The sequence below is a fragment of the Neopelma chrysocephalum genome, unplaced genomic scaffold (genome assembly GCF_003984885.1).
Source record: "Neopelma chrysocephalum unplaced genomic scaffold, ASM398488v2 Primary Assembly neopelma1_59, whole genome shotgun sequence".
NCBI lineage: Eukaryota > Metazoa > Chordata > Aves > Passeriformes > Pipridae > Neopelma > Neopelma chrysocephalum.
The window spans coordinates 14,558,819-14,574,754 of NW_020897714.1; the positions used below are offsets into that span (position 1 = coordinate 14,558,819).

The following is a 15,936-nucleotide window of genomic DNA, read 5'->3' on the forward strand; positions in this document are numbered from 1 at the left end:
GCGAGTCATTTAAATCAAGCTGAGCAGATGTATTTCCAGTTAATTAGTAATAAAATTATCCTGCAATGTATTTACATTGCCATATTATGCAAATTTATGAAAGTAATTCCACCTAAATTAAAGTCTTTGTCTTATTAAGACTATTAAAAACTTATCCTATTAACTTCAGTGCACAAGAAAATTTATAAAACAGGTTGGGAAATTCTCCTTGCTCTGGTCCCACTGAATTTTTCAAGGCTACATATGGGTTTGTTACTGAATGAAAATTTCTTGGTCAATATTTTATAAGCATAGGGTAGCTGTCTTCTACTAAGAAAAGAAACCAGAGAGAATAATACATTTTTTAGCTTTTTGTTTGGCAGTAGACCGGGTCCTTCATTGACTAATGTGAAACACTGAGGGCCTCCCACATATTGTGAGATACGCAGAATGCTGCAACACTTCAGAAGTTTCCACAATTCTGCCTTTTTGGGTGCTGGAAAAATCAAAACATTCCAGTCTTATCTGTCTGAAACAAGAATAGTAGCTGGGGCATGGAAGGACTCTGACACACAGAGCCACTCCAGCTGCAGAGCTCTCAGAAGTCAGGAGCATCTCTCAAGTCAAACCACTTCCAGTCTCTGGCTCCATAAAGCTAAACTAAAGCACTATCACTAATGATAAGTAGAACCCATTCCATTATAGTGTGTAACTGCTTTTTATCCCTTTCTGTGTTGGGGTTGGGTGGGAGAAATATTTTGGAGTTGTTAAAAAAGTATAAGCAAAGAGCTAAAACACTTCCTCGCTACCTGTTAATTCTAGTCTCAGGGCCATGATATACAAGGAGGAGAATGATATTCAAATCTAGTCATCATTTAAAAACTCCCGAATAACTGAAATACTTCAGATTTTTATTAAGATTTACCCCCAGTATCTACTCTTTCAGTAATTATTTCATTATTTTTAAAGAGTAATGATCAGGTAGCTTGAAAATACAAGGAAAAATGTTAATGTGTAAAATACTTTCCATTCACAGGGAAATCTTACAAGTTGTGAGGCCTTCATAAGAGGGATTGTGTCACTCATTATAGATCTTCAGACCTTAGCAAAATGGAGATTTAATTCAAGCTGACATTTCTGTAAGAGAAACAAATAATGTATTAAGGGGTTGAATCAGGGGACCCATTAGGAAGGAGACACAGCACACCTGCTGTGTTTCATTTAAGCTGATTTTTGTTTAGTGGGGTGTCACTCTTATGTGGTGTCTTTTTTGCTTTTATAGCTGAAAAAAGCCTGTCAGAAATAATATGCAACTGAGTCCACAGAGAAAGTTACTCATTATGAAAATATGGTTCTTCTCTTTGAAAGACTTGTGGGAATTGGTTTTCCCTCTCAATTTTATATTTGTAAATTACTTACTTTTTTTTTTTTGACATTCAGTTTTGGCAGGAAGTGACTTGTGAACCCGAGGAAACAGGAACAAAGCTTTTCTTTTCAATGCCCCTTAGAATACAAAATTCTCAGGGCTTCTCACACATCATAGCTCACAACAAGTTGAAAATTGTTGGCTTACAAGCATTAGCCTTTATACAAACCAGTTTCCTTTTTTCAAAGACCCTTGGAAATGTGTTTTCTTTTCATCATGGTTCTCTCAGTCTATGGGGAGAGTGTCCTTAGACCTTCAAAAACAAATCTAATTGAATCTCCAAACATTAGCCCCAGGTTCAGGTCTTTTAAAAGAAACATCAATTGTGAGTTGCTTGTGCTGTAAGCCTCATCACCATGGAATTCCAGGGCACTTCTACATACCTAGCCTAGTTGCAGTAGGTTTCAGAAGAGCTTAAAATAAAAAAAGAAGGGTTTCCTACCTTTCAGTAGCTGGAAGTTGTATGTTGTCATTTTAACAGTGTATGTCTAAGGTAAAGTATCGCTGTATGTCTTTGGAGTCAGTGTGTTCTAACTATAGTTTTTCACTTCTGTAGTTATAAGTCCCTGGAAAAAAAGTCCAGAAATGCAAACGAGGAAGAATCTTTAACCTAGTAAAAGTTGTTCCCTTCCACCCTGTATTCCTGGAAAAATGCTTCTCTCTATCTAAATCCCTACTCAGGTGACTTAGAAACATCCCAGACCTCTTTACAGAAAATATATCTTTGAAGAAGTGGCCAAAACCAAATTCATAAAATGATACAATCTCTATAGTATCAACATGCAAAATCAACTTTATCTTTCTTGCAGCTTTGGTTTTCCCAGTGAGGGAAAGGGACTCTATGACAAGAAAACCCAGAGATGTGTGTCTCCATGGGACCTTTCTCACTGAGATTCTTCCCTTTCCCAGTGAAACTCTGTTTTTATTTCACAAGCCCCATTGGACTGAACAGGGCCAGCTCTGTGAAGACTGGTCTAGTTTCATACCCTGAACTAAGAGAAAGTGACACACCTACCAAATTGTATTTTTTAACCTCTGTACTTTAGGACTGAAATCCTGGTCTCCCTTAAAATCTTTGGGAGCTTTGTAGTTCACTTTAGAGCCACAACAGACGTAGACTGATCTGAACTTCTCCATTTTGCTCCAAATTTACTGGACACAACTGTGATCCAGAACATGGTGAGGTGCATTAGCAGAGCACTGTGACAAGCCTTGCTCTAAGGCTCGGCAATTCAGCTGGGACAGCAAGACTGTTGCAAAAAGCTATTTGATAACCTCTTTCAATTGCCTTTGAAACTTTTTCATATTAGGGACAATATGTGTTTTAAATACCTGCACCTCCATTACCTTATTTCTTCAAATGGTCATCACTTGCCCTTTATCACAAGGGACTGAATTAATTTTCAGACAACAAAAATCTCTCCTTCAAATCTTAAATGTGGAGGATAAGCCTATATATTTGTATGGCACCTGAATATACAACATTTGACTAAACTGTCATTTCTGTTATAAGTAGCACACCTCTAAAGTAATAGCTCCATTCTATTTTCTGTGAAAGCACCTTATATAGAAGTTATTAGTACGCAAGATATTAAGTGTGAAGCTTCAGATATCAGAAATAGAATTATTTCTAGGAACCTGAAGAGATAATTCAGTACTATTATACATTTTATTTGAATGAAGACCATTTTTTGACGGCCTGAAAATGTTTTCTTTTAACATGACATTAACAAGACAAGAAATGCCACCCTCATTACGTATGTCCCTCCTGAGAAAGAAATTTTTTGGGTGAATAAGCACTTTTAAAAGCTGTATTGGAATGGAGAAGGAAGAACAAGAAAAAAGATTACATGTAACAAAGGGGAAAAGAAAGCAATACATCTAAACTTCTCAATGAAAGAACAACCAAATGCCATTGAAAATTGTTGTAGGCATAGAACAGTGCCTAAGAGGAGCTTGAACAGCTGACTCCTTTTAGACAAATCTGCATTTATTCTAGTTATGCTTTTTTCTATTTTTCTTTTAAAGGTAGTAGGGTCAAGTGTCCAAACTAATTAAACAGCTTCAAGATCATAAGATATGTTAAATAACTACTTGTCTTTAACACCACCTGGCAGATGATGCAACATCTGGCTTCATCCCTGTAGAGAAGATAATTAGGCTCATAACTGACCCCCAAATCAAAAGGAAACAAGCCAACACAAATTAAAACAGAAAATCTTGTATGTATAATAATTATGAAAAGAGCAAAACCAAACAGAGTGGCAATCTGAGAAAAAAAAAAATTAATGAGAAGGACAGATTGCATGGGGCTTTGAGCAACTTGTTTAAGGGGAAAGTGTCCCTGCCCACTGCAGGGGATTTGGAACTAAATGATCTTTAAGGTCCCTTCCAACCCAAACCATTCTATCTTCTCATACAGACATGTCCATTATGGCCAAAGCACTTAGGCCTTTTTTTGAGAATGTAAAATTTCTGTACTTAACATCTGTTAATCCAGTCAGCTAAAACATGCTTCCTGTGCTATGGAAGTGGTTAATCTGACTTTACCGAATATTTATCAATAAAAATTTTGTTGTAACTAAAGCACAATAGGTACAAAATTACAAGGCTAGGCTACTTGAAGGCATCCCATCGAATGATAACCAAATTTTATCCAGGTAAATCCACACTGGGAATGGATATTGTTTCAGACATTTACAAACAAGTTTCTCTGTAATGAAGTTAATCAGTAAACTATATAACCTCTGGTCTGTGTTACTCCTTTCTAATCTTAAAGAAAGTTCTCACAGTAAAGAAGGCAACAGGATACAGACAGAGCAGAATTAAAAAGTTTTATTTATAGATAGTCTTTAGGAGGAAGAAAAAAGAAAAAGAGAGGGAGAGGAAGACTGGGCACCTTGAGGAGAGTATTTTACTTCAAGAAATGGTCAGATTGAACCCAGTCTGAGGTAGGATATTGCCGTGTTCTTGCTTGGATGTTTTTGCCATTTATTCTTGCACTCTTCCTTGAAATTGTAGAATGCTAGAAGGTTTTTTTTAAGCCAAAAGATTTTTAAAAGATGTGCAAATAATTTGTTTGGAATTAAATTGTTATTTTGTTAATGCCTATGCCATGGTTTCCGAATTACTTAATCCTGAATATTGTTATTTCTTTATGTTCCTTCATGAATATCGAAGGAGAGCCAGATGTTCATATTTTGAACCTGCCTAGAATTTTATTCTCTTCTATTAGCTTTATATTAGTGGAACAATAACTTTTACATTAACGATCTCGTAATTTCTGTAATAGTCTACATAAAACCACCTTTAGTCTATACATAACCTCAGTATAATTCTGCAAACTGAAAACTTTCTTTAGTTCCTACAAGGAAAATTACCTTTAGTTTCTACAAGTCAAATATTTTTTCAAGTTTTATGTAAAATATTCTGTGTAAACTTGTAAGTAACAAAAGCAAAACTCTTCAGTGAGTTTCATTTGACAGTGGAAAAATATTCGTAAGACAATTATCATATCCATGGGAAGGTTTTTAGTAAGCTTTCCATATATCTGTGAAATGTTTTCATTGAAAAACATCTATTTGCAAAACATAATCTAAAAGATCTGCAGCTGTAACATCACATTTGTGTGTGCATAAGCAGTCTTTCCTTAAAAATGTAATAGGTATGCTTCCAAAAAGAAAAACAGATAAATATTTCAAAATAACTAAGATCACACAAACATAAAATGTCGGTGTAGTCAGTGTGCTCATTTCTGATTTCAGTTTCACTGCTTGAACTACTGCGACTCCAATGATCTTACTGGACTGCTTATGCTTTAGTCACATGAGACAAGTCCATCACAGACTTCTACGAATGTGTATCTGGAGAAAAGCTTATGTACATTCCCCTTGGCAAGATAAGATTACTTTTCTTTTGTGATAAGAAACTATTTGGTCTAGATTCTGATGTACAGGTCTACAGGTATATCATGTTCAAGTCTACTTAAGACAAACCAAAAAAACCCCCTCAAAACTTTTAGCTAAAGTGGGGGAACCTCCATAGTTGCAACCTCATTCTCTTCAAAAATCATACCGGACTCTGACCACTTCCCAGAGTTTCAGCTGTTAAGTCTGTTTTACGTAAAACAAGACCATGTTCTCGCAGTCTCTCTCAACCCTGTTTCATTCTTCCTTTTCTTTTCCATTGCTCTGGGCATGGACTCAGTTCCGCTAACTTGTTTAACTATGTGACTGATACAGGAGGAAGAAGGTGATATAGGCTTTTTGGGTTTTATTTGCCCAGATTTAACTTCATGCATTAAGACTCGTATTTTTTTTTTCCTTTGGAAGCAGAGTAGAAATAATGATGGTGAAGATTTTTCTAAATACATATGTAACCCAAACAGTTCTACAGTGGTTTAAATAAACACCCAATCTTGTCTTAGGATGTGCTACAGTTCTTTAGCAGTCCTGAGTTTTTTAACCAGCCCTAAGATTTTTGATGTAGAAGGAATATTGACTTATCTTCTTGCTCTTTCAGAGGCCTAAGCAGTTCTGGATGCTGGTATACAGCTTTTGTCGAGTTTCCTGTGGATGGCATAAAGTTAAAAATCAACAATTTCTTTCATTTCATTTTAGGATTGTCCCACTTCCCTTTAGTGAACGCAATCAACTAAGCAATTTCCTAACTAGCAAATAACAGCTTAGGTTTCCATGGTGAACAAATTCCTTTCCAAACAGAGACTGAATGATTGCGTACCCCACAATTAACACCAGTTTTTGTACCTGAAGTACCTTGACTGGTCTTAATAAGCAGCAGTCTCAACAAAAAGTAAATGTAATTAAAAACCTACCACCCACTCCTCAAACCTATACCAGACATCAAAGCATTGTTGTCCTTGCTCTTTTTTTTGTCACCACTGTGGCTGGCAGGTATCAGTGACAGTTTGCATTTGATAGATGAAGGTGTAACTTCACTTCCAGGCTCTTTCATAGAGTCCCAGATGCCCTCTGTATGTCTATATTGTTTGTTTAAATGGCATAAACTTGGTTTTGGGGAGTGCCTTCTGTTACTCTGCTTCTGTCAGTATAGTACTTGGGGCCCTGGCCTCTTCTGGAGCAACTAAATGCAACTGTAGTTAAACTAATTGTTAGTAATATGTGGGACCATTATTCTCATTCAGTTTTTTGTCACATTTTTCCTGACATACATCTTGCTGCTTATTCTGGAACTGGAATCTCAACATTTGCTATTGGCAAAGATGTGCTGTGGGCAGGACAGTAACCCCACAAATCCAAAACACTTGCATGGCTTCTGCAGCATGTGAAAACAGAAGGGGCAGACGGCTGCAGACCAAGAGTGTGAGACCTTGAAAGTGAAAAAGTAGATGAAATTAAAAAGTTAGTTTCTGGCACTAACTGAAGTGAGACAAAGGAGAGGGAAGGATCCCCTGCTATAGATTTTAGTTATTTTTGTCATTGCAGATGTTCCCTCTTCCTAACTGTTATCATTTTTTCATTGTTTCTGATTCCTCAGAAGTGAAGGATATTTGCCCAGGACCAATTTTATGTCAGCAAAAATGTTTTTGGAATTCTTCTGAAGCAGTGTTAAGTGATGGTCACCAATGAATATTAATCTAAGATTTCCTTGTAAATACTGCTGTTGACTCAAATAAAAGTGGACTGGTCATCTTCCTGGAAATATGCACTATTTTTCTCAGACTCTCTTCTTGGAACTATTAAAGGAATGGAGACAGTGTTTTCATGAAACAGCAAGATGTGGCTCTCTCCAACAGAAAATATGAAGTAGTTTGCAAATAACTTTCAAATTCCACTTTTCAGATGTTTGACATGGGCTTGATTTTAACTACACCATCCAGGGACTGCTAGATGTTGTACCTGTAGTACAGAAAAAAAAAAAGCAGACTTGAGTTGTTTGCAATTTTACACATGAAATTTAATGAGCAAAGTTAAGGTGGTCTCCAGATATTGTGTTGATCCTTACAGGAAAGGTTGCCACTCCTTATACCACTACCAGGTCTGTTGTTGGCTCAGAGGTGACTAATGCTGGCTTAGAGGTGCTTCCTATGAGAACTGCACAACTGCACTGAATGGCACAGGCTTGTAGGGGCTGGGGCCCAGGCTGTAGAGGCTGGTTGGCCACTGGAAGCCGGATGGTGAGAAGGTTGCATTTCACCACTTATATCATATCAGGAATATCTTCCCTATTCCTTCATGGTAACCTCACTTCCATCTTTCAGACCCTCTTGAAGGTTTATTTCATGTTCTTAGCCTTCTAATTGAGTCTCACCCCTGTAATTTTTCCCTAGCGCTGTTTTTTTCTGTCATAATGTATTCATTCTGAATTAAAGAAGGATTAATATGATGTTCGAGTCTTGATCTAGCTTTCACCAATGCCATAGGATTTTTGGCATTTGTTGGGATTTCTTCTATTCTGCTATAAGACCTAACATGGGTTGCTAGTTTTCCTGAGGTGTGGATTGCTCTTTCTTGTAAATTGAACAATTATATGATTATCTGCACAATATCTTTCAAGATTTTTTTTGTATAAGTGCCAGTGCTGGACATTTTCACCCATGACAGAGGAGTGGCTGAGGATGACTAAGTTATTTTTAAAACATCTTGCAGTGTATTTGTGTAGCAAATCTGAGCTCAGATAATGCAGTCTTTATGTTTGTGCCTGGTTTTTTGAGGTAGATGTCTGGAAGTGGAAACTTCTCTAATAACTACAGTCTCACAGTAGTAATAGAGATTGGTTTTTTATTATTATTTTCCAGGTGTCCTTTCAGAACCAATGAGTTCTCCGGTACAAGAGGCAGATGTGTCACCTTATGCACAGTACAACAGTGTGCCATTTCCCCAAGTTCAGCCTCAGATTTCATCGTCGCCTTATTACCCCAACCTAGGCTTTTACCCTCCACAGCATGAGGAATGGTATTCCCCTGGGATGTACGAACTCAGGAGATTACCCTCAGAGACCTTTTTCACAAGGGAGACAGAGATAATGGATATCCCTGCAGCCAAAAAACCTAGACTGGGTCACTCTACGGGAAGAGTGAAAGGAGAAGAGCTCTGTGTGGTCTGCGGTGACAAAGCCTCTGGGTACCACTACAACGCCCTTACTTGTGAAGGATGCAAAGGTAGGATGAAATCAATTACAGAATGTGATTCAGCTAATAAGTACAGTGGTTTATGAGTATTTTTTTACTTTCTTGTTAATTTTATCCAAGTCATTAAGCATTTTAGAGATCTACATTTTGATATTTTGTACCCTATTCTGTATTTTCCCCAGGACAGATTGGCAGTGTCTTCCATCACTGTCTTGTGATTATACATCACAGTATGCCAGCCTATGGCTATTCAGCACCAATAGCTCTTGCTAAACTGAAAAACAACTTCTGTGGAGCCTAGCAGCCTGGCTCTACTGTCCACAGAGGCTGCTTACGTCATTCTCTGCCTGTGGAAGGAACCACACCCATGGAGGCCTCTGGGAGTTCAGTGGCAGGCTGCCCTAATAAATAGCTGTAAAACCAGCCCAGGTGCCTCCTGTAGTGTGCATTGAAAGGAAGTGAAAGCTGTCAGCCCCTGCTGCAGCCCCCACCTCCCAAAGGATATGATCGGTGTCTTCAGGTTTGTGAAATAAGAGGATTTCTAGTTCTAGACTTTCTCCTAGGGATGGTCGCTGTCTCCATGGAGAAAGCTTCTTCAGGAAGCAGGTGGTATTTGTAGGACAAATATCTTGCTTCTTAGAAGAACAGTATTCACATGTTGGTATCAGGATAAATGGGATATAGAAAATCATTGCCATTATTGGAAACATGATTGCCACATATTTTAGCAGAGAGGGAAAAAAAGGTTATTCCAACTATTAAACCTGAAGATGGTTATTCTGTGACAGGGCTGAGGTACAGAAAAATAGTGCCCCAGTTTTTCATTCTGTTCGGTGAATAAATATTTCATTATAATTTCTGTTCTATGGATAAAGGCTAAAGCATGGAAACTACTGAAGCACTAAAACATCTTAATGTGGAATTCACTGTCACAGACAGTAGACTTTGAACTAATTTTGGCCTTTTGCTTTATCTATCACAAAATCATTTGTGAGGAAACAACAGACCACACACAGTCAACCACTCTAAACATGAATACAGCCAAGGGTCACACATTTTATCTCAGAAATTCCAATAAATAAGAGATTTGTTTCTTTCAGCTGTCTGTGTGAATAGTCTCCAAGTCAAAAACTATGAATTAACTCATATGAATGCTGTCATTACAAATCAGATTAAACTCAGTTTTGATGTGAAGATTCCAAGTAGTGATACACTTATTCTGATAGTAAGCTATTCCTACTGTTTATTAACTTCATTATTAAATGTCTTAGCAACTTGTCAGACTTAAAATTACAGACTTTGAAATTTCTAAAGAATGTTTCTAGGAGAGAGATTAAAAATCACCTGGCAACTATCCAGACTAAAACCCATGCTGAAAGGAGATATGCACCCACCTCCCTACTGATTGTTTGAATCACTCTATGTAACCATAATTTTACTGCTTTATTGGGATAATCTATTTTATGTTTTTGTTCCGTTTCATGACTGCAACATCAATTACAAAGAATAGTACCCATGATCAAACACAGTAAAAGCTGAGTTATTTAAAGATAATGCATTCTATTTCTACAATAAACTTTAGAGGTGACTAAAGTACCAGCTGATTCAGTAAAATGATATGCTGAGGACAGTAATTCTGTTTGACAAAATGAAGCAGACACTATGTTTTCTAGACCTCTGATCATTCCTGTATATCTGTGGAATTTTTCACATGGATATACACTACCTTCAGAGCATGGAGACCAAAATTAGGCTTGGTACTTCAGTTGTGCTCTTCTCAGTGCAGTAGAAGAACTACCTCCCGTGTCTGTGTCTCACTCCCAAGTATGAGATTAGCCCTTCCTTTTGGCAACAAGACTGTTAATTCATGCTCCGTGTGTGTCCAAAATAACGTGCTGATCCCTTTCTGCTGGATTAGTGCTCACCTTGCACATCCCTGCTCCATTGATGCTGTGGATGCTCTTATTCAAAAGGAGAGGTTTTGCACATATTTTTATGGGATTCAATCCTCTGTGATGAATATGTAAAGTTATAAAAAAAAAAAAATTCTTTCCCGAGTAATGCATTCAGCAACACCTTCCATTCTTTTTGGTTTTCTTTCTTGGGCAGAAGGAACAATATTAAGATCTTATTTGTTGTGTCTCATGAGAATATTCATCTGAAGATATTGGCAGGAGCATACACTGCTATATATTTTTTAATACATTACCATCCATTGACAAACATGTATGAACTATTTAATTAATATTTTATATAACATCTGCAGTAGAAGGAACAATGCACTATATTTAAACCTGCTACTGTAAAGGCCGTCTCTGAGACAACTTATGCGGACAGGTATCAAAGACATTCTGGTATAGCCTCAGCCTGCATAGCGATATTGGATTTTAAGGGCCATTTCCAGATGTTACAGAACAAATTTGACATAATGTTGTGCTTGTTTAATAGAGCCACAGAATCAATTCTGCTGAAAGAAAAGGTCCCCATCTTTAAGGTCCCTTCCAACCCAAACTATGCTATAACTCTGTGAGGAGCTAGTTGTGCATTCCCTCATTGCAGGTTTGCATTATGAGTTTTTGCAGTATTCAAACCACTCCTGTGCTGCTTGATGTCTCTCACAACAGACCGAGAATTTTTCTTGCAAAGACGGGTCCCCGCTTTAATCTTCTCCTCGCTAACACCCACCATTGTGGGCAGAGGGAAGGAATGTCGAAAGAAGTCTTGATAGTCTGTCAGAGCAGAGCAGGTACTTTGTTAGCAATTGTGAACTTCAAAAACTTTTAAATTTAAAACCAATCAGGATGGCAAACAGAGATATTTCTAAAGCTTTCATTTATTTTTACAGTTGTCCTCTTTCAACTTTCATTATTTCCATAAGAAAAAATCGGCATCAGTAACACTAGAGCAGCTCTACCATAATTAATCATGTTCATGACTATCTAAGAGAACAAAGTGAATTCAGCATTTCCAGCCAACATAAGCTTTTTGTAATTTACCAAGATCAGATAAAAGTTAGACTGTGCCAGAAAAACCTTCAGCTTTTGGGGTTACTCACCCTTTGTTAGTTTAACATTTGCCATTTCTGACTTACTTTTAAATTGTAGTAAAACTCCACGTGTTATAGATAGTGACACGTAAAGTATTTCAAGCAGATTAAGTTCATTTTGAATTAATAGTGAATAATATGTATATAATTTTCATTCATACCAAAATTTAATTTCAAAATTAATTATGAAGAAATCTGTTCAACAAGATGATTTAAAAGTCACTTCACCATAAAACTGAAGCAAGAGCGGAGTTAAGACTACTTTTTGCCAAAGAAATTATTTCACTTTTCATTTCACATCATTTCACTTTTTCAAAACCTTTGTTTTCAAGAGAAAATATTTGACTGCTTGAATCTTTTTGCTTCCTAGCTTTTGTATCCATAATTTCGCATTCTTCTTTCACATTCTTGCATATCTTAAAAAATTCATTTACTAAAGGTCTTTTTCTTTGTTCCCCCATGAAGAAGCAAATGCACACCTTGTGGATAGGTTGAGTGATAAAGTCATCCATCAGTCTTATAATGTCATATTTGTGCAGAGCTTTTCAGCATTTACTACTAATTAATTTGTCATAAATTACAGGATTTAAAGTTAACAGAATTCATAAATGATATAAAGCAGATGCAGTTGCCTTTAACTGACAGTAAGAACCTACGGTTTAAATCCAGGCCTTTTTCTCCCTTCCTGACCAGTAAACGGTAATGTATTAAAACCATGTGAATGATGAATAAAAATAATGCCTGAGGCTGCTGGAGATTCTAAGTAATTTGCATTTCAAAAGAGACTGATGCCAGTCAACTGCATTTACTTGAAAAGCAGCCAATAAAATGGACAGCATGGAAAAGATTTCAAGCAAGAATTATTGCAGCTTCAGAGAAATGCCAGATTTTTTTTGACCAGGTAGTGGAATTGTTTTACTGGTTGCTACACATTGGTGCTTGGAAGAGATTATGCAATTATAAGAACATGGATCAAATTTGGGAAATTGTCATCTGACAATGGCAAAAATCATCATGTCATCTGTTATCTTGCTTAGATTCAGTGGGATGGTAACTTAGCTGTATGCATTCTGCAAATACACAGACAAATCCTTCAGATTCACATCTGAATTTTCTCTATGATTTGAATATGGGAGTTTGGGTCTTATCAAATGCCTTTTTTTAGTGCATCAAAGTGCCAGCCTGGAAAATGATGAGTTTATTGTGCCAGCCAGTGGTGATAAGAAAGCAAAAGATTTTGAATAGCTCTGGTTAACGTAAATTTACACAGGGCTCTAGTTTGAAGCGCACTATAAATCAGTGATGTGCCAGTAGAAGCTCCCATGAGTTTATTTAAAAAACCTGCCCTCATATGGAAAGAAAAACTGATTCTCTCTGTATCTGATGCTGAGTAGTCTCTGCTAAATGAAGGACAACATAAAAAAATTGTGATGGTACCGTGAGTCACGCTAAAAATTCAGGAAACATTGACAGCAAAGACTGCCTGTGCAGGTGGAATTAGGTGACAGCTTAACTCATCAAGTGGACAATATTTAGTGAATAAGGCTGGAACATCTTGTAAACAGGGGAGGAGGCCACATGTACAATAGGCGATACAACGCATATTCCTTATTAAACTTGAAGGTGGGTGAGCAGACCAGTATGTGGAGCTCCTATTGCTCCCAGGAACTGTGGGAAGGGTGATTAGGTACTCAACTCTTTCTGCATATCCTGTACCTTAAGAGACTTAACAGACTCATATTTTTTTTCACCAGCTATTTGTATGGTATCACCCTCCGACTCTGGTCCTGCTGCTCAGCCTGCTACTGGCGGGTTTCAGATTTGGGTCTGGATTTTCACAACATCCACAATTCTAGGACCTTAGTTGGGGTTAATGTCTAATGTTTGGCCCCATGATTTATTGTGTTAATTTATTAAATTATATGACTTTGATATTGTTGTCAACACAAATATCAAGAGGGCAGTCATTCAGACACTGAAAGAAACTTGTGGCAGAACATATGTCATTCAGAAAATCCAGTGCAGATGGAGGTGCTCTTCAACTTGATGACTTTGCTTCTTTGAGCATTTTGTTTCATCTATGTCACTGCTGTGTTGTGCAGGATTCTTCAGAAGAAGTATCACAAAAAATGCAGTATACAAGTGTAAAAATGGAGGCAACTGTGAGATGGACATGTACATGAGAAGAAAATGCCAGGAGTGCCGTCTAAGGAAATGCAAGCAAATGGGCATGTTGGCTGAATGTATGTATACAGGTATTTGCATTATATAGTTGGAGTGTGCATCAAATACTGTATTTGCTTAATTACTCTGGTTTTAATAATTAGGGTATAAAATATGTCATTTGGCAGCTGGAAGATGTATTAAAGATGATGCCATGCCTCTGTATCAAATCCTGTTGAAAAAGACAAATGCACTTAAAAGCAATGGGATTTTGTTAGCAGTCAGGGATGCAAGGGTGTAGGAGCTGAGCAAATGGTGAAGGAAGGGCTATCCTGCACGAGATGACAGCTACACGTCTGCTTGAGTGGGAAGGAAAAGCAGTCAGGGTAAACAAGTCTCCTCACTCTAGGGAGACTTCCCAGGAGTGAGGAGTTTGCAGTGTTGGGGAAATCAGAGCAGGAAAGTCCTGGTGCTTTTATTTCCTGCTCTTTCTGGGGCTCTCCCTGTCAAATTCTTGCTAGCCAAGTCCAAATTTTGGCATACAAACAATGCCATTTTCAAAAAAAGAGCAGGAATGTTGCTAGTAGGAAGTTTCTGTGGGCTTGCCAAGTGTATGTTCCCAGACCTCACCCAGCAATCAGGAAAAGGCTGCTAAGGGCTAGCCCTTTTTTATAGTCTCATTAGCTTTTCTTATGGCACTATAGATTTTCCTGCCTTGTATATAGGCACATAGGTAGAACTCTCTCCAGAAATGAACCTGATGGATTTTAATAATGTTTCATATTAAAGTAAATACTCTATTCAGACAAACAGTTTATAAACTTCATCGAGCTTCAAACTGGATAACAGAGAATGACAGGGATATTTGAGTGCAACTTTGAACACGTTTAAAGCTCCTTTTTGAGTTACTGCACTATTTTTCCAAGCTTGCTCCTGAAAACAATCTGTATACATCTGCTATTCTGCCTTCCATGAATAGGACTACAATTTATTTTTCTTGATGGGTCCAATCACTTTAGCATACACATATGTGTGAAACCAATTTAGGTTCATACAGGAAATTAATCTACTTGGAATTTTTAATATATTTCTATCCTCTAATCTGATCAGAAGATGTTATATTAACTGTTGGTTGTGTGAGAAACAATAAGCTTCATCAATATTTGGAAGGCGTTGCCAGCATAATGTAATTAATCTTTCATTCTGCAAATTGAACAGGCTGCAAAGATCCTGAGATATGACATATTCTCGAGCAATAAATAAATATGTGAGCACACAACACCGTGATGACAGAACTCGATGTGTCCTGCAGTGTCAGAGGAAAATAAGTCCCCTGTAGACCTAATCCATTGTTCCAAAATGTTGAGGGTTCGAAATAGCTTGACTCACTCAGCGCGACAAAAGAAACAACCCATTGCTGAAAAAACCAGGTCAGCGTAAATAATACTGATGGGGACCACATGAAACTTTTATATTGGTCTATCATTTTCACAAACTGGCATATGTGAAATAAAAGCCAGTGAGTGCCACTGCCATCTGACTCTCTTTCTGCAATGGAAACGTGGGGTATCTCGTGTTGCTCATGACTTAACCATAAGCGTGCTCTAATGCACTGCAATGAGGATGTTTGGCAAGGCAGTATTTAATGGCTTTTAAGCAGGAGTGTGCTGTATAATTGCTTTTAGTTCAAGGCAATACAGGACAGTACAACATGTAACTTCTAGTAGTACAGAGCATTTATGTGAAAAAATATGACTAGGAAATAAAAGGTTACCTTGAACTTTGTTTCAGTTGCGCATTTTGTAGGATTGTAATTGCAGGTTCTGTGGGTTCTTTTTTCCCTCTGAACAAGGAGGTAGAGTATTATAAATATTTATGGCACGGCTACTCAACAATCCTACTCCTGCCCTCTGTACACAAAGTACAGACAGACTAAAATTACTACCCATCAATTTCAGTAGTTTGCTGTTATTTTGGTCTAAACTGCAAATATTTGGGTGAAATGTCTAACTAGTGAAGACTCTGGTTCTGCAACTCTTCCTGGAATTTAATACCCATTGAAACCTAGATACCTCTGAGGTAAAAAGTAAAGTCCTGTCTCACACATGAGTTTTTCAACTGACTTAAATGGAGCCAGAATAAGATGCCAAGGTAATACTCAGTAGCAGGAAGCATGAGAAAAATTTGTCTTAATGCTTAAGGTAAATGTAG

General features: G+C 37.4%; 1 protein-coding gene across 7 annotated transcripts in view; it reads left to right on the forward strand.

Moving 5' to 3' along the window:
• NR1H4 (nuclear receptor subfamily 1 group H member 4) overlaps window positions 1-15,936 on the forward strand; it is a 44,819-nt gene that overhangs the window by 13,341 nt on the left and 15,542 nt on the right. For 5 of the 7 annotated variants that reach the window (XM_027680155.1, XM_027680153.1, XM_027680158.1 and 2 more), the window contains 2 exons: window positions 8,184-8,546; window positions 13,665-13,817. In XM_027680155.1, coding sequence (XP_027535956.1) covers window positions 8,184-8,546; window positions 13,665-13,817 — 516 coding nt within the window. Of the gene's footprint in view, window positions 1-4,198; window positions 4,357-8,183; window positions 8,547-13,664; window positions 13,818-15,936 lie in introns of those variants that run through there. The other 2 variants (XM_027680159.1, XM_027680157.1) reach the window with 2 other exon arrangements.